Genomic DNA, 20,129 nt, shown 5'->3' on the forward strand with positions numbered 1-20,129 from the left:
GGGACAGCAGCTGTCCAATGGCACAAGGACTGGAGTACTCCCACAGCTAAACCGTATCTTGACAACAAATTAGCAGAGACATCTGCCAGCTTACTAACGGCTTCTCAGCTTAAATCAACAACAGGAGTACCTCTGATTTGTTTCAGGGCAAAGTCAAAAAATTTAATCTATACCACCTTCAGCAGCGGGTTCAACCCACCTTTTCAACCTACCACCCCACCCCAAAGAGACTATGAATATCAGGAAGATATGAGGCATGGTTTAGGAATCATAATTAAATACAGCTTTTCAGGCTTATTGTGAATAAACATTTGGTTTACTACTCAGCTGTGAAGAAACATCCAAAGTTTGCTGGATTGCAGTCTAAAGACTGTATTATTTCATGCCTAGCCCTACACTCCTGATCGGATGCCTGTGTGAGATTTTGGTTTTACAAAGTCTTACCCTTTGGACTTTGGAGAACTAAAGATGCAGCATGCACAGTTGTTTTCAAGATCTTAAAGCCACCAACTACATGGAAGGCATATTAATATGCAAGTTCTTTGAACTGGACCACACATTACAAGGATGTCTTAAAAGTAGATTTCTAATAAAACTCTTTCTTTGCCTTCAAGTTTCTCCTTTGAGATATGTTTACTTGGTATTTTCCTGCACAACAGCGAGGGCTAAACATTTTATTCCTTCTTTTAAAGCAGTTTTTTTTTTACCCCCTTTCCATTGTCTGAGTCTTCAAAAATGCCAGCAACCACAAAATTTAAGATGAATTAGAGATCAACTTTCAAAACACTGATTGTAAGTTCAGTTGCTCTATAAGAGCAATAATAATTCTTGCCAAAAAACAAATGGAAGGACAGTGAGCTCTAAAAGGACCATTGTCCTCTGCCCCTTACAAAACATTAAAGATAGTCATCTCACCTGTTAGTCTTCTCAGGAATTATGCTACCAGGTATTTTCTGAGCTGTGCTGGACTCCTGGCTGGCTGAGAACTCCAGCAGATTTCTGGTCCGATGGTTAGAATTCACAGTGGAATCAACTGCACTGGGATCCTTTTCAAATACACTGAAAAACATGAACAGCCATAGCAAAACATATCACTTATACACAGAGGATCTGCAAAACACTTTACTGTAAGGTGTTAAATACTCAAGTAAATAACTTTCTGGCTGCTGGTATCCATGCTACAAGGATACAGTTCATGTCGTATCAAATGCTGAAACTTAGCATCTTGTGCCATTAAATTACTGTCATTCAAAGCACTACTAGAGAGAAATGCAATTCTGTTCTCTTTTTCAGTATCACTTGCTGGAAGGATTTTGATGCTTTGGTTTTCTTGTTTCCTCATACCTCCACCTGATGAAACTGAAATCAATCTGTTTATATGAATACAATATGTAAAGAGAATATAGCTACCAAATTCTATGCAGCTGCTGGCTTGGAATATTATGCCGATCATTTAACAAAACTGTACACAGACTTATCTATGTTCAAGCCTACATGGATTTAGAGACACTGGCAGGACTAACAACTCCATCTACACAGCAGCCGTGGGGCCTGTTCCCAGACAGGCTGCCTTGCTGGGGGTAGGCTTGCACTGATTGAAGGATCCTCCCTGGGGACCGTTCAGCCACCCACGCAGCGTCCAAACTTCTGCGCTGCTCTCGATGCAAAACAACGCAGCAGCATTTTATGCAGGAGCTGGAAAAAACACGAGACAACCACTCTACGGAAATGACTCCATCGTAGTTCAGAAGTGAAAAGATCCTGAAGGACAAAGCAGTACTTCAAGATATCCTCCCCAGAGGCTAGCTTTACTCTTTTGGAAACATGGTTACTTCCTGATATACCTATATTTACAAAATCAAGTCCTAACCTTCTTAGCTGACAAAAGCAAAGCACTGCCAGCAGCAACACAGCAAAAACGCAAAAATACAACAAGACCACAGTATGCTGATGAGATCACTGCTTACAGAGTACATTTTAATTCATGCCCCATCTGTCCTGTGCAGCAGAGCATAAGCTCTGCAGGGTAAGATCTCATTTTCCTATTTGTTACAAGGCATCACACTGTAACAGGCAATGAATACAAATGATAATAACAGAGAAAAGCGAGAACTAGCAAGGGGAGCAGATCAAACACTTCGCAACCAAGTTGAAGGTATGCGGTTTCCTAGCAATTCCTTCTCTTTTGCCAACACATTTGCGCTCTTGTTAACAGTAAGCCAGGTCTCCCCGTGAGTAATTGTGTCACGTTCGGCAGAACCATCAGAGCCAGGGCAATTCCAGATAAAGGCCTGACGTCACTTGGACTGCCTCATTTCCTCCAGGTTTCCAGGCAGCAGCACAGAACCAGGGCACTGGAAATGTTATAAGGCTCTGCTTTCACTGAAGTAAAAGTTGGCAGAAAAACATTTATAGATAGCTTCCTTACTGTATATGTAAACTACCATCCAGAAGTCTTGTTGCTTCTAATGCCCAGAATGGAAAGACAGATGGTTTATTCAGAGCCCTGTAGATTAGGACGAGCATTATAAACAGGGCAAGGGCAGCCACGGGAAGGGGTTATCTCCCAGTATAAGCAACAGCACCTAACCTGATAAGTAGTAACTCTCGGCAACAAAACTAGTGTTTTATTTGGAAATATCAGTTGATGCTTAATGTTTACATTCTTTTTAAATGCAGCTATGCTTATGACACGAATATAAAACTTCCCTCCTGCTCAGAACACATGCTTTGTGAACACCTAAAAGGTGACACACATAGGAAACGGCTTCTTCCCATTGACTGAGTGCTGTCTTTCATGTAAATACTCCTTTCTCAAACAACAGGGAGGCTAAAACACATTTAAGCTACTGAACACTAGCATCATGAATCCAATATGGAAAAGCACAACACATGAGCAACAGGGCAGAAAAAAACCCTTATGAGCACAGAGACCAAAAGACAGCAGGACCCTACAGATTTAATGAAACAGAAACAGTCTTTTTGATCCAGGATTTTAAAGGGCCTGGCACTGTATTCAGCGCTGAGGAGAGAAACCCCATTCTGTGACACTACAGTATCTGTTTTAAGAAAACACTACCCAACGGGATGAAAAATATAAGTGATATAAGTTGTGCTGTCTGGGTCAAGACAAATGGTATATTAGTTTCCTTCTGTTCCTCAAAGCCAGAGCTGCATGGAAGAATTAAAAGAAACAAATGAGCAAAAATAAGATAAAAAGTTAAAACAACAACAACACAGAAGAACCTGCATCATCAACACCACACTATCCAATTACAAAGAAAAAATCTCCACCATCTACTACTTTATGAGGTCTTTTTTCTTCTCTTCTGATGAAAGCATCAGCACAGCTGGCAGCAACTCAAGTCAGTATCAGACCTCAAAACTAAATCTGATGTCTAAAGGGACGCCATGTGCGCCTGCTGAAAGTTCCTCATCTGCAAAATGGACTTCAAGTCCCTGTTCTACCTAATTTGGAGCCCTGATAGCCAGAAGTATACAGAAGTTCATTCATGAAACCAAAACTATCCCTCACAGAAGATCTGAAAGTTAGAGTGCTCTCCTGCAGCCTGTTTCACCCACGTCCCAAAGCAAAACAGCCATCCACAGCATTGGTGAACCTACTGGATCTGGCATTTTAGCCTATCCTACTTTTCTACCTTCCTGTTCAAAATGACACTTTGAACAAGGGAAACTTTCCATACAAGCATTTAGTTAAAGCCGATAAAAACCTATTCAGTAGAATCCTAACAAACCCATGTTTTTCCATGATGGCTCTTTCTCTCTACTTGCCTAGCTCTGCAAAGGTAGTTCTCATGATTTCAGGTCCCAGTTTGGGGAGGTGACTAGGTCAGGTGAAGTACAATGTGTAACATTATTACTCCAGTTCACCTTGAACTCTCTGAATGAAAGTAGAGAAATCCAAATCAACTTCATGCAAGATAAAGATATGCACTGCTCTGCAGTCACAGCTACTCTTCAGTTTTTCCAATTCAGTTGTTTTAGCTATACAGCTATTTAAAAAAACAAATCAAAACCTTCACTTTATTATATCAGCTTTAATAGAGAGAAAGCGTTTATTTTCACTCTCCTCCTGCTTAAAACACCTAAAGCTTTTCATCAAAATTAAAATTTCTTTTGGCAGAAACTAAGCATAGGAGGTTTCAACCTGAAAGATTTCTTCAGCAGTGAGTGACAAAGAAGGATGCAAACAATGTTCTGCAGTCCTTACAGGCATAAACCATTGCTACCACTTTTGAGAACAAAGGCACCAACCTGAAAGCAAAATAAGATATTATTTATGGCATTTATTGCAATGCTTTTTCTTTATCAGGAGTGTTATTTCTCCACAAAATGTTTCTTTTGAAGCAAGGCCAGCAGCAATTGCTGCCTTAAGCTACATGGGCTACACTTGCCTCCCCTATCCCACTCATTCTTGCAGGATCTTGGAGATGATCAAAAGCATTCTTCTCAGTCTCAAATGTGGCTAAAGGGAAGAAGAAAGGGGGAGGGGGGAAGCCCTTCCTTGCTCCTTTGGTTTGCGATAATGACCCTATACCAAGAAAACTTTCCTTTTCGATAAGACAAAAATAATTTAAAAAAAGCAATCTGAAATACTGCTCGTCTTCTACTTTCCAGTTATTTGTGGAGTTTGTTAGTTACTTCCCTTCTGAATAGAAGATTCTGTTGTTCCATCATATAGTTTCTTTCCTTCCTTCCCCACACAAGTGCTCACTTGTAAAATTTGTCTGTAAATGGGGGTCCATCTTCAGAAAACGGAGGAGAGAGGACATGCAAGTAAGGGTCTATATCCTTCTCTGACTCCTCCCTCCCAAAGACCACTCTTTGCCAAAGTAGCTACATGAGGGTATAACAAAAGACATCAGAAATGTTTCTTCTTTCACCTCTCTCACAGACTCAGGGAAAAGCATGACTTCTGACCAAAGAATCCCATTAGCAGCTGGGAGGAAGGAGGACAGACATCTCCTGCAGATGCGCATCAAAATACCTGCCTTAGCCATGGCACACTGAGCTTTCCAAGCGCCAGGCAGAACAAGAACAGCAGCACTGAGAGCTGGAACAGGAGGGGACTACGGAGCAGATCCCAACACTATCACACTGAAGATTAAGTCAATGTTCAGCATTTAAATTATCATGTAGAGGAGGACAGAAACAGTGAAAAGGAGAAGTAGGTGATCCCATTCAGATGGGAAAAGCTCCTGAAAAATAGCATTTTCAGCTGAAATATCAGTAGTTGTAGAAAAAACTTGTTTTAATATGACAGATGGTAAGAGCAAGAACAAGTTTTTCATTCTGTTGGATTACAGAATGCAAATTTGGAGAGGCTGCAAGACAGAGCACTTTGCCACATCTGCCCTGAGCAAGTCCTACTGTTTGTAGGAATTTAGTTCCTGCCCCACATTACAAGTCCAGTAAGACCAAGGCTGAGAACTGGCTTTATCAGATGAGAAGACCAGTAAGGAGTTGGAACTGCTCTGTTCTGCCACACTTACAAACCTGGGGTGCCTATCCAGGCTTTGCAGCCTGTGTTTGAACTTTACAGCTATTCTGGGCATTAAAGGGTTTTCCACACAGCCACAAACACTCTGTCCAAGCTGGCTGAGCTATGGGCTTGTTTAAGATGCAAAACCAGATCCAAAGGAAAAAAGAAAGAACCACTAACTACTTCATGCAGATGTTTGTTCAAAAATGTAGATAAATTTGATTACAGGAGGGAAAGAAAAGCAACACTCCTGTCATGGTTCTCCAGGAATTCCATGGCACCTGATATTTTAGCTGTATTTTTACTTCTTTGGTTTGAATGTCAGTTTGATAAATGTGAAAGTCAGTCTTGCCAGGAGCCTGAACTAAATTTCATTTGTAACTCTGGCTGAACAAATCCTTTGCACTTAAAGTTTTGAATACTGACATTTAAGTCATACAGTCATTTATAGACCAAAGTCAATAGTGATACCATAACAAAAAGTTTTCTGGGGACAGAACCTTCTCTGAATATGAGTTAGGATCTTTCCAAGCAGATAAAGAAGTTGACAATGCTGGGTGACACCAACCAAAGATGTCATCCTCTTCCTAACCAGTTCCAGACAAGACAGTCACAGCAGCAAATGCTCTCTAGAAAGTTTTCTAGCTTCTTATTGCTGCTGAGGGCACCATCTGCTGGGCTGCTCCAAATTCACAGCAAGGCACTAACCTCCGCCAGGGCTGGCGAGAGAAGCCCAGCTGCTTTCCCCTGCTGGGAAGGATGAGGAAAGAAACCTATAAACTGGAAGGAGCAGGCTGCGTGTGCACATTTGGTTTGTGGTTTTTCTTTTTTAAAAAAAGCAATTTACTTTTAATAAAGCTGTTAGAAGAGAAGCAAGTATCACCACCTGGTGCATCTATTTTTGCTTACAAAATTGGATGCAATTATTTGGAAGTGGGCTTGCCTTTAGTGCCAAAGTTTGGGCAGGCCTGATACAAGCAGTCTCAACCACAATAGTCATCCAGGGTGAAACTTTTGTGTATTTCGCTCCCAGTCCCAGCGCATGAAACAAGGCTGCAAAGATCTCCCTGTTCTACTGGTTATAGCTGGCAGCTCCTCATCATAACAACAGGACGTGCTTCAGACACAGATTTCAATGCTGGAAATTTTCTCTCTAGAAGGACTGTGTTAGAATGTCCTAGAGGTCCTCCTACATCCTGCCGAATCCAAAATTTTGGATAAATGGTCATAGTAAGGCATCACACACAATTAACTTAGTCCTACTAGTTTCAGGTTAACTGGATAACTGTTTCTACACAAGACAATGCCATAATTCTGTTTGATAACCACCCCTTTTCCAGAGTCTCTTCGGATACATGACCAGTGACCCTAAAGAAATGCATTTGAAAATGTGTTTTTAGGGCACATAAATATGTGACTTCAGCAAGTGCCCTTGTCTCTTCACAAATATTTCTTATGTTCACTCTTTATTTTTAGATATTTCAACATATAAAAGGATAAACACCTCTGACATCAACCACAGAAGTCAGTGTGCGAAGCAGTAATTGTAACCAAGGTGGTGATTTAATTATACCTATATTCTATTCTGTGAAGCTGGCTGCCTTGCGCAAGGGCAGGGAACTATTGTCAACTGAAGTAATTCACCATTCTGCAATATACATAGGAATCCAGGGGGCTCTGGGTGTCAAGCTTCACAGAGAGGAGAGAAGAAGAAAAAACAACAACAAAAAAAACACAGGGCAGTAGTTGGCTTCCAAGAAGCAGCAATTTCCAACAGACTAAGGTCGGGTAGATTTTTAGGAGCAATTCTTGGGGAAATAAAAACTACAGGTTGTGAGTTTGAACAACGAGCAGTCACTGTACTCCCCTGAAGTTATGGGGAGAAGCACGCCTAAAATCCAAAGAAGGTAATGAACACAACTAGCACACTAATTAAGCTCACATCATCCCATTTTAAACGTTGAGCATCCAAGATGTTCTTACCCTTTCACAGCAGAGCAGCAGCAAAGCCTGAACTCATGGAGAAAGGGGTAAATTATCAGTCAGCGTAATTCTGGCGTTCTGCACCAGCTCTGCAACAGCCTCGTCATCAGAAGGACAAGGTAAAGAAAAGAGCACAGCCAGCCCAAGGAGTAACTTGGCCAGGATTCTGGATGAACATGTGGCAGTGACCAGTAAAGGAAGGAATCGCTTCCTGCTCCTACACTTGTAGTTTGTAAGGAAATCCATGTATTCAATTTTATTCAATCCACCAACACATCAGGAGAGACCAAGAGGTTTGGAACCGAAACACATGTCCAAGTATCTCAGCTTGTCCCGCTCCTCCCTATTCCCCTCTCTCCTGAAGAAGAAACTACATCATGAGAGGAAAGGTGTGATAATGGAGCATCTTTGTAGCTTTCAGCCATCTCTAACTCAACTGACATCTTAAAGTAACAAAAGCTTTAAACAAGAGACTCGCCATTCATTACTGTAAACATGAAAGCATGAAGCAAGCAAAACACAAGTCTCCCACCATCACCCAGATTAGTGTCCCATCTAGTCTGCAGAGTGTTAGTCAGTACTAACTGTGTACTTAAACAGCGTACCCATGTACAAGCAGCAAATCATGGTAGCATGCAACTGCAACTACCCATGCATGGTTTCCTCACGGTTAGTAATAAAGATGATGAATCTCACCACTTCATTTTTTTTCTAACTTTTTTTCTAACATTTCTATTTTTTTCTAACATCTAGAAATGAGACACATCCTTCAGTCTTCCAAGGGTCAAAATTACCGCTTCTTTATATATTGCAGACAGCAACAATTAGAGCACACAAATTGCTCTTCCCAGCTATACAGGCTGGTGTCTTCACCAGCATGTTGCTCAGTGGAGCTAAACTTTTAATAGATTACAGAGTTTCCAGGAGAGTCCTGGAAAGTAGAGGAAAACTTATTAGGACATTCAGGAGAAGAGCTGCATGGGAGTCTCTGTGAAAGGCCAGCAATTCTAGTGCAGCTGCTGCAGGTCAACAGGACACATGAGATTTTTGTAGCAGCAGCTTTACTTAGCTCCATCAATCACCATTTCAGTCACCTCCTACCACAAATACAGCTCAAGAATTTTCTGTTATATCACAAAGCCTCTTTTCCAGTTTCCAAGGGGTTCCAGCCATACAGAGGTGGGCAAGGTGTGTGTGTGGAGGGGGAGGAATCAAATCACCTTCTTAAACCTCCTGTTCCAATCTCTCCTTGCAGATTTGTCTTTCATACATACAACCCGATGTTTTCCTTTGTTTTCTATCCACTAAATATCTGAAATAGTAGTTAAGACATGTTCTGGCTGACTAACATCTTTATAAATGTTCTAAAACTGTTGTTGAAAGATGATGACCACGTAGCTTGAGCAGGATGATGGGGGGGGGGAAGTAGGGAAGAATCTAGTTGAATGCTTTTCATAGCCAAGAACATAACATTAGGACCATTAGCAAGTATCCGGCTTACTTGCTTGCTGCTACTGCCCCAAGAGACACAGACTCAGAAAATTCCTTTTTGTATCTTCTTTCCTAATTTTTGTAGGTTTCTTTTGTTCCTGCTACAAAGAAAAAAGGGGAAAGACTTTGACAGTCCCCATTCTCCACCAACTTGCTGGTCAGTTTTCTACGAATACATTACTATCACATGAAGGACTTCCACTTTAAAAAAAGAAAAAAAAAAGTGAGATTGCCTAAACTAGAACACGTGCTTGGTTTTGTTTCAGCTTTGTTAGTGCTCATTTAACACATTTTCAGATCTGGTTAGTACCCAGGCACAGACTAACACAAATGCTGAAATCGAACAAGAACAGAAAAGGAATCTAGGAATTGTAAGTCTAAACATTTCCAGTTTTCATGTTCCAAGTGATGAATCAAAACGCACAGCTAATCAGATGTTTCTTAATGCCAGAGGTCAGCAGTCTTTCAGGAGTGCTAACCAGCTGAGAAGGTAAACGTTCCGATGGACACTGCCTCTCCAGACGCCTGCCTCCCGATACCGCGGTTCCAGCTCCCAGCCCTGCGGCGTGCCAAAGCCTGCGTGCCCACTGCCTTTTGTGGGAACACCGTGGGTTGCCAATTCCTGTCTTGCACCTCAGGGTATGTAAGTGTGGGGCAAGGGGATGACCTCTTCAGGGAGTGAAATCAGAATGGACCCTTTTCCCTTCACACACCTCACCAATCATTCACAAATAATAATAAAAGGAAATTTTTTTTATAGATGTTACATCCAAGTCTAAATAATTCACTAAGATTACAGAATAGTTCATTGACACACAGATGGGAAATTCCTGGGCACCTTTCATCCAGTATAAAGCAAATACATTAAAGAGAAACTTAAATGAACAGACTTCCTGCTAAATTCCTTTTTCTGCTATTAGTAGCTGAAAGTTTCAGTTTTCTATACAAATATCCACTATCAACACACTTAAAATAGTTTAATAATGTAGTGCAGCATCAACTTGGAGTTATCATTATCTCTATACAAACCACATTCAAGATCAGAAAGTATTAAATCATTCAATTTACATTCTTTTAGCAGAGATAACATGGTGCCATTTCCAAGGCTGAAGGATGTTCTGAAAAGCATTTTGTCAATTAAGTGCATGAGACTAGACTCTCCCTCCAATGTTTTCAAGCAGGTTTCCTGACTGATACGCCAGCTTCCCCACCAGGCTTTCAGCCCCAACCGCATATTCATAAGTTGAATGTTGCAGATCACCCACATAGTATATTTGTCAGCAGGAAAGAATCTTTACCAGTAGAATAATTTTATCTGCTAAATCTGCTTGCCAAGGGCTGCCAGATCTTGGACTACTTCCCATAAGCTTAAAACAGAAGAACAGCATTGCCTCAGAATCCTCTATAAAACATCACAAACATCTCACCATTTACATACAGAGTAAACAAGATTTAAGACCAATAAATAAAACTATGTATAAACCAGTGTCAGGGCAACACATCCCATTAATGCAGAAGAAAGAACACAGAACTATACAGCCAACCATCCAGATGTTATTTTGTGGGGTCCTGAGAGCCCAACACCACACTGACTGTTTAGGTACGCAGATCACAGCGTGCGAGGAAAGGATTCTCACTATAGGACAGTTGCTCGGACAAACGCAGTGTGTGTCACTGCATCACACATTGACTTTGGGTCATATCTGCTGAGGAAGCTGCAAGCTGCATCAAATTATTACCACAACCTTTAATACTTGGGTTTCTTTAATGGCTAGTTTGGGGGTGGCTTTGGCTTGCTTAGGAAGTCTCAGTCTCTCTCTCACGTGGCCATGCAGTTCTGTAGGAAGGAAGAGCTACCTGTGGACTGCCTCATCCTCCGGGCTTTGGGAAAGGACATCAGAATTTCCCGGTCCTACCAATGCCTCCCTCCACCTTTCACAGCACTTTTCCCATGCCTTCCTTCAGTGAACCAGGAACAGATTCCCTTCCCAACCCCCCAATAGAAGTAACACATGGTGTCCTCCTCCTGTATGCCAAGAAGGGTTTGCAGGATTGCCTGCTCTACCGCCTCATATTCCAGTCCCCAAACAACCTGGCCACTTTTCTGGCTTCTCTGATTTGATAAAAGTAGACAAGTAAAGAGAAAACCTGTGCATCTGTTCTTCTGTTTTATCTCTAGCCTTCAAAAAATCCTATCCCTTCTGATTAAGAAACTCCAAAGCATCTTACAATATGGCAAACTAAGAGAATTGCAAAATTAGCTACGGAATTTAGGGGATGAAATTCCTACCTTATTTTTTTCCTTCTTCTAAGATATTGTGTGCGTGCTCTCTCTCTCTCTGTAATGGTTCATTGATTTTAAATAATGAGATATACACTGCTAATATGGTCTTGAATCAAAACATTCTGGGCCTGAATGCTGTCATACCTCTATATAGGCGTGTGAATGAAACACTTCCCTACAAAGAGGAAATGGCAATACTGTCATGAAGTTTCAAATCAGATTTATCTCCAGTTGATCACTGCCTGAAAATTAGGAATCCCACAGCAAGCTACTTCAGAAAGAAAAGTTCTTCTGCTGAACTGTGAGCAAGTATGGGTATTATCATAGAAATTCTTTGTTTCTATAAAGAGCTGCAGGGACAAAAAAAAAAAGTATTGCAAGTTTCTCTCGTTAAGGACTCAGCAGAACAGCAATTATTACTCATGTTTGTGGAGCTACCAGCCACTAACACCTCCTTAAGAGGAAGAAAATGTACAAGGGAGGAGTGAAGTCTTAAGCAATGGTTTGTATATATCCCATGTTCTGGGCCTTCTGAAGGGTCTTGCACAATCAACACTCACAGCATCTTGATACAGTCTAGTATTTTAACTGCAATGAAAACATTCATTCTGCTAGGAGAAAAAAAAAGCAAAGCAAAGCAGAAAGGTAAGAGCAATTCCTTGCTAATTATCAGTTATATTTCTCCCCATCGTCTACATCCAATATTGATGCAGGCCATCTAGTTCAGGCTTGGCTATTACACCAAGTGCCAGGAAAAGCCAGACATCCTTTTCACTTTATCTACTTTACTGAACAGACAGGTTAAAAAAAAAAAATTTACCCTGTTGTTTGTACAGTTATCTATTGTTACAAAGATAGAAACACAAACCGACCTTTCAGTGTACTCTGACAGCAGTCTCTTGTTACCAAGTCAACACATTACTCAGACCAAAGGGTGGAGAAGCTGACACACAAACATTAAAGTACTGTGGTAAAAGACTTCCCACTCTCCTCTCCTCTCCTGTTTCCAAGACTCATAAAACTAATATTGCACGCGTTGCAACTCCTCATTCTAATACAGATGCAATTAAAGTTTCTTCCGGCTTATTACTGGTTCTGTTAGTTCTCACTAAGTAAGAAAAGTGTCTCCTGAGTGAGTGGTAATGTTTGCAAATGTGATGGGATACAAAAAATAATAATAATAATAAAATAAAAAAATCAATCACTTGGATTATACATGGAAGCTGATTTTTCTGCTTAATAATCAAAAAATTCCAGTATAACCCCTAAATGCACTTAGAAACTTTCTGCTTTAATATCATCTATATCAAAGTAAAATTATCAGCTGTATTTCACTGACTGAGAGAAAAGAAACAGTAAGTGCAAATACTTCAAAAGTAATTTCAGTTTTAGCAAATTACTAATATTATTGAGAACTCAAAACCAAGCATTGGAACTGATCATCATAGTCAGAAACAAAGTCTCGAGTTGTGACCAATTTATAGTCAGAAGTCTAGCTATTCTCTAATGACAGATACGCACAAAGTAAAAGCAGAAATTAATCTGCATGGTTTCAAAGTTTATGGGGAAAAACACTCAAGACCAAACAAAGAACCTTAATTATATGAAGAACAAAACTGGCAACTGCCTTCAAGGCTGTATAAAGTTGTTAAAAGGAAAGAGAGGGAAAAACCTCTTCATCAGCTTTGTAAGACAGGTAAGAAAGGGCTTAAGTTCGAATGAGGAAGATTAAGGCTAGACACGTCTAATAGTAAGGACCATGAAGCACTGGAACAAATGGTCAAATCTCCTGCACTGGATGCTAGAAACAGCTTAAACACACGGCTCTTGAGATTAACACAGGTATAAACAAGCAGACGTATTCTCAAAGTCTCTTTCCAACTTTTTTCTTATGTTAAAAGGTTTCTAGACATAGCTCTTTTATCCCTTCAGGTGTAAATGCAGAAGACAAACTGTTCAATGCTACAGTGGTTAGCAAAATGCTAAGCCAGGGTAAATGGAAAGTATAGTATCCATCCCTTCTCACCAGATGGACTCCAAAAGAGGCACCATTATACTGATGATACTCCCTCCATGCAAGAGAAGAGCGGAGGAACAAAAGCTAGGTTTCAAGCTTAAGGCTTTAAACAACACCACAGTCTCTATTAAAGATTCAAACAAAAATCACAGGGCAGCAAACTCACTATGAATTACAGTGAGTGGCGAGTGTATTGGGGAAGAGCAAAGAGGAGTTCCCAGACAGCTTACCTCAGTGGACCATAATTCAGCATTATGAAAGCCAGTATCACCATTACACACAGAGTTCTCTTTGGAGATGAGACTTTGAGTTTCTGGTTCTAGACAGGAAGAACAGAGAAGACATGCAGTAAAAATAAAGGGCACAGACATGCAAGAGTATTTCAGAAGCTAAATAAACCAAATTAATCTTGCTTTATAGATTTATAGCTCTCTAATTATGTATGAATATACCCAGGACTCCTTAAAAACTGAAACTGGTTCTTTTGTACATTATATTCAGTTTCTATCCAGTCCATTTTCTCAGTAAAATCTTCAGAAGCACCATGAACAGTTTTAATTCCTTATTTCAAGTCAACGAGACAATACAACAGCTGATCTGACCTAGAGTTTACAAAAAATCCTGCTCTGAGTAGGAGGCTGGGCTAGAAATCCCCAGAAGGCTCTTCTAATCAAGATTTCTACTAATCTTTTTAAGTGCCTTCCACCTGAACAACTCCATCCTTACATACAGTTAGTTCTGCACCCAAATCTCTTACCTCTAACACCACTTCATCCAGCTGCCTTTTCAGTGAGCCATTCTCTCTCTTGAGTCTCTCATTCTCCAGTAAGGCTGCCTTCAGCCTGGCCTCCAGTCCCAACATGTATTCTTTTTTTTTCTTCCGTGACTGACAGGCTGACTCCCGGTTTTTGATCATGCGCTGCTGTCTTCTCAAGACATTGACCTGTATGGACAACCAGGAAGCCTGTCAGTAATGTCTAAGTTAAAACTACCTCTATTTCATGTACTGTTTCCACTCTTCTAGTTTGTGAAAAGTCTGCATGGTTATTCTCCCCCACCCTACTTCAAATGAGCCAACATGCTCATCACCAAAGCAAGTAGCTATTCTGTACATACACCTCCAGGAGTTATAGTTAAGAGAAAATGAAAAAAAAACCAGATCCTGCACTGTCTGTTCTCTCTTGCATTCTCAGCCTTCTACATGCAGGGGGCACAAAAGGTATACTCAAGCAGCAACTTGATTTGATGAATTACAAAGAAAAAAAGCACAAGTCTACAGGTCTGCATTATGAACTTTACTAGTCTACACAGTGGTATTAGGATCAAGAAAGAAAAAGTGTTTATGATGGTAAAGAGAGAGAATGAAGAACAATGGAATTAAATTAATAGAGATGGCATATCAAGAACTATACAAATGAAATCAGTCCAAGGATATTAATTCTAGCTTATTTTACAGAGTGAACAAAACACAAGTAAATATATGGATAGATTCATTCAACATTTCTGAACAGCTTTGAAAGATAAGCTTTTCCTACTGCCCTGAAGTCAAACTGACACTAATCCCTTCCTCAATCATGACGATTTAGTCATCTAAACTCTAACTCTCCTTTGAAGTACAGTCCCATTACTGAAAATGAAGGTATCAGAAGAAGATACTGAGGAAGTAATCAGGTAGAAGGAAGGAAGATGACTTAGAAGGCAGCTGAGCACAGGATATCAAAACCATAGTGAGACTAACAAGAGCATAAGGTCCAGGGAAAAAGAACAAATGACTTGATGCGCTTTATTAGTTTGCTTCAGCACCTTCTTTTGGCTGTTTCATTCTAATGCCATGGAATATAATTCTATTCCCTGCCGTGGCAGTATTAATCAAAAAATATGTAAATGTAAGCCTCTTTATTCATTGAGCCTCTGCATTAATTTTTCAGAATACCACCATTTGCCCCAAGTGATGACAGCAAAGTCTTCCCACACCCTATGAGACTAAAGGTGCATACTGCAGTCTGTGCCCAACAATAACCAGCAGACACTTTGAAGTAGTACAATAAATAGGCAAGGAGTCTTCTACCAGCCCTGGCGTTCAGTAGCCTACAGTTTTCTGCTGGATAAATCCTTACCCATGCCACTATGTTCAGCTGACAAGCTTTTCCTTCCCGAGTTCCCCATCTACTTTTAACATGTTTATGCTTTAGTCTCTACAACATGCTCAGCAGCTATGTGATGCATGAAAAATTCTTCTGCTTTGCTTTAAGTCTGCTTCTAGCTAACTGCTTTCAGCACCCTTTGAATCTTCAGGAGTGATAAAAGATGATTCCACCTTACTATACATCATTTTATAGGCTACAGTCAGTTCTCTGTTTTCTAGACTGGAAAGTCTAACGTTTTGTTTGTCTCTCCCTGTATGGAAGCCATTCCCACACTTATTATACCTCTGCCTCAGTGCCTTTTCCAGTTCTGCTATATACCTTTTGAGATTTTGAATATTGTCTCTGATCCCAGACTGCATATTCTAAGTGTGCCAAGCACTTATATGGAGGTTTAAATGAATACCCTGGCCTTATCTACATTAGCCTTTTCATTCAGATCAGGAGCATGCTGTTGATGCAAATTTCCTGATCATCCCACTTAATATGCTTTGGTTTGCATCACGAACAGGCTCAGAGCACACAAACTGAGTTCCTTCTGGATGAAGCTAAACCAGCAGACATACTCCAGGAGAGCACATAATGCACACCAACCACTAGCAGTCTGCAAAGCCAGACGAGGGCAGTTCAAAGTAACTGCTCCCCCCATCCCTCAGTAGTCATGTCGTCTCCAATTTCTTTCCCAAGCAGCAACATAGACTCAGCATTTACCACTCAATCATCTTGTGGTTTGCACTGAGTGGGATGACCAAGACTGAAAGCATCTTGCTACAGACATGGACAAAAATGATCGATAACTGCAGAGTTACACAAAGCTACTTGAAACCCTAAGCTTGAAGACTACTCTGTTTAATTCCTTTCCATCACAGATTAGCAAGCGTGTTCTTGTTTTATAAAAAACAGAAAGCTTCCCTTACATTACTAAGCCACAACAGGATGTGCTTTAATTATGTTAATGTTGAAAGACAACTGAATGCTCTCTTATACCAACCTGAATATACTCCACTAGCTACCAACACACACACACACACACACACACACACACACACACACACTGGAGTCACCTGCATCTAGCTAAAAGCTAAAGAAAAGAGCTGAGAACTATTTTGGAAGTATCGGTGTAGGGAAAAGTAAACAAATCACAGAACGGTAGCATCTAACTCAAACAGTGTGCTCTAGTTGAGGTTTGGCTGCCTGAGGAAACTTAACCATAGCTTTCCAGTCCCCATCCCCCCGACTCCGCAACCTCTCCCAGTATATACCCTTACACAGGCAATCTGTTGCTCTATGGCTTTAGCATCTGCCAGGAAACCTGGCTACAGGTTGTTTGAAGTCATTCTTCTTCATATTGCAGTCTAGTGACCAAGACTAAGAAAACACGTTACAGTGCATTAACACTTTGGATTGTATCCATGTTGATCTAATTGCTTTCTGTAAAGATCATTTATAATATGTCTAAGTCTGCTGCCATCAACAAAAGCCTGTGAAAGTGGAATTGTTTGTATTCCAAGTTCTCTTTAGTGGGAAAGGAAAGGATTTTTAAAATATTCTCATTAGCACTAAGCTTTGTGTTGCAGTATTAAAAACAACAACAACAAAAATCAATACCTAACATTGGAAAACTTTTACAAGCATATGAAAACTTTGGGGGGAAGAAAAGGAAAGAGGGGAAAAAAAAAAAAAGTGATTCAGGCTGGCCAAAGAGTGCAGTGCAGAGAACGAATCAGTTCAGGGCCAGAATCACTTCAACTGTCCAGAGATGAAATAACAAGGCAGGAGTTCATACAGCAGGTTTAGCTTCTGCAAGTTGTGTGATATTCCAGACAAGTACCGTTAAATTCCTCCCCATCCCCTGCTTTTTTTTTTTTTTTTCTCCTTCTTCTAAAAAAAAAGAGGCTTTGCATCCTGAAGTCAAACAAAAGAGACAAATATGGTCCCATCCATTCTCATTTTCAGAACCTGTGCAAGATTATTCACTACTGGATAGCTTTGGGCTCTCTGTAGATGTCTGGAACCTCCGGAAGATCTACCTGCTTCCTTGAGAAATGGTTGAGTTAAAGCACAAGAGCAGTGTCTGTCCGGAAATCTTAGGGGTGCATCTATCGCTGTCTTAAACAGTGTCAGCTACCTTTCTGATGGCATTTATCTAGACAGCTCTCCTTTACTCGGTGTTCTCCAGACACCATCAGGAACAACAGCTCTACCCAGTCAGATTCAAGGTATCCTGCACGATTGCTGTATTTCAGTCTATGGCACATCAACTTCACTTTGACTCATTTCTTAAGCTTGCTTTAATGAAATCCAAGTACTCATATCTTTGGATTCTTTTGTTTTAGTTGACAGTCCCTACAATAGATTAGTAACATCCTAAACTAACCCTCTAGGGCTTGTCTGGCTTTTCATGCGGAATAATAAGCCAGTACTGCAAGCCTGATCCTACATCTGATGCAGGAAGAGGAAAGAGTCTTGTGGGTGAAACAGTGGAATAAGGCTGAAACTTGGAAGCAGTAAGCACTAAGTATTACATAGCTGGTCTGGCCTCAAGATAACCATGCCACTTACTGAGCATTTCAATAATCAGACAAAAGAGCAGGAAGCAATTTATAATGACTGACGGCTTGAACAACATTACTTTGCACAAGTGGCAACCAGATGAAAAGTTGTAAACATCTCTGCTAACTTCTTTTTTAGGCTCCTTTGTAGATTGTATTGTATCAATTTACCAATCAAGACAGTAACTTCTGGCTCTCAGCAGACACAGACAATAAAAGTGAAAACATAAAATGTTGGAATTTAAAAGAAATCAAACATTAATCAGTGATGCAACTCTTGCTTCTTAGCTTTAAAAATTACACCATTACACCAAAAAAAGCTATAAATATTGGAAAGGAAAAAGCTCATTGAAAAACCTTGCTTTAAACAGTACTAATTAGATTCAGATTGCCTTATTATCTTCAGAGAGCTTTACAAAAAATCATGCACTTCACTTCACAAATAAACATCAGTCTTCCAAAGAAAACTCAGTTCTCAGCAAACTAACTTCCATTCAAACATATGCTGCATTTCTAGACAAGGTGGCTAGAATGTCTCAAATGCAAGTCACTGGGTAAAAGTGATTTTAATGACTAAAATCATTGCCTTCCACAGAATGAGACACTTACACTGGAAAAGTTAGCAAACAGCTGAAAGTTCAGCTTTACACTGGCTGGCTCCTTACATCAGATCATGAGAACTGCTGTCTTTCACAATGCATCTTAAATGCATAAGTACAAAACCTATAAAAGTATTTTCTCCGTTCATGTGAAAAATCTGATTTTCTTATCTCTAACTCAACACAACTTGACAGAAGAGTTTATTTCAGATGAAACTTACCCAATGCACAGCACAGAATAGGATTCTTTAACAGAACCCAATACATACATTGAATTAATTTTGCATAATCTAGATGGAGAGGTAGCAGAACTGGGAGACAGACTTAAATGCTTTCTAACTACAGAGTGGAGACATGAGCAGAAGGCCCTATGAAACCCACCTAAATTACATTCCCTCACACCTCTACTGTTTGTTTATATCATCATATCATTTAATTGCAAGAGGAAAGGCAATTTGTTTAACAGCCTCTCTTTTGTTTCAATCAGAAGAGCAGCTTCCTTAGGCAGTGTGTCTTTTCCCCAGTTTCCTAGTGAGAAGTTTCTCTTGGTTGACTGCACCGAAAGCCTGGCACTTCTCTGCTATTGGCAAGCTGCAGAGGCGTGGGCAATCAGGATAAGCACAATACTAGGCCTTCACAGGTATAGCTTACTATCAGCTGATCTTAGCCTAATCCATTTGAAGTGCTGAGTGTTAAGCTAACAGTTTATCCTTCTTGAGCCCAAAAGGAAGTCCTGCAGTGTTTCTTTTTATCCTGCAATATCTGCTTAGATTAGCAAATAAAAACATGTGTTATAGAGCTCATATGACAGCTACATCTGTGCAGTTCTCAATGCCACATCTGGTCTCTACTGTAGTTACAAGAAGATGTTTTAACCCCATTAATGCTGGCAGTATCCTGAAATACTTGTTCTTTTTCAAAGTGCTATTTCACAATTTGTACCAAACAGCAGGTGCAACTGTTCTTTCTTACTTCAATAAACAGAAGTAAGATGTGCAGCATTTAGCCTGATACCACATCTTAAAACTGCCTTTTGGGAAAAGATGCAAGTTTGCTTCTGGTAGAACTACCCACAACATCATCAATTAAATCAAACAGCAATTCATCACCCCAGTTACACATTTGATTGACTGCCACAGATTTATGTACACAAGCATAATGATAATAAATGGATTCTCCCTACCTAGTTTTATTAAATCTTACATTTGGACACTGGAAAGGTAAGGTTCCATGCTAGTTCTGATTAGAGGAAGTCATGTATCTAACAATTGCTGACACATTTTCCAGCTTGGTTTTTGTATGACTGGCTATCATCATTTAAAAATGCAATCCTCTTAACTTGTCTGTCTACTGACAGATCTTCTGCTCCTGCCAAAATCTAGACTAGGTTACCACTGCAGTGTGGCTGCTGAATTATTTGCAAGTAATTTTTCATTTAAAAACGCAGCCCCCACAAAAACGTAGATAGTGAAGAAAATCTAACGTCAAGCAAGACCAACAATTCTCATATTCTAAGAAACCATTCAACAATAATATCCTTCCAAAGAAGCCAGAAT

At 40.2% G+C, this 20,129-nt stretch overlaps 1 protein-coding gene across 5 annotated transcripts in view; it reads right to left on the reverse strand.

Moving 5' to 3' along the window:
• Positions 1 to 20,129, reverse strand: part of ATF6 (activating transcription factor 6) — a 96,928-nt gene that overhangs the window by 66,932 nt on the left and 9,867 nt on the right. For all 5 annotated transcript variants that reach the window (XM_067300747.1, XM_013961254.2, XM_067300750.1 and 2 more), the window contains 3 exons: positions 14,036 to 14,221; positions 13,509 to 13,597; positions 916 to 1,059 (listed from right to left, as the gene is read on the reverse strand). In XM_067300747.1, coding sequence (XP_067156848.1) covers positions 916 to 1,059; positions 13,509 to 13,597; positions 14,036 to 14,221 — 419 coding nt within the window. The remainder of the gene's footprint in view (positions 1 to 915; positions 1,060 to 13,508; positions 13,598 to 14,035; positions 14,222 to 20,129) is intronic.

The sequence above is a fragment of the Apteryx mantelli genome, chromosome 8 (genome assembly GCF_036417845.1).
Source record: "Apteryx mantelli isolate bAptMan1 chromosome 8, bAptMan1.hap1, whole genome shotgun sequence".
NCBI lineage: Eukaryota > Metazoa > Chordata > Aves > Apterygiformes > Apterygidae > Apteryx > Apteryx mantelli.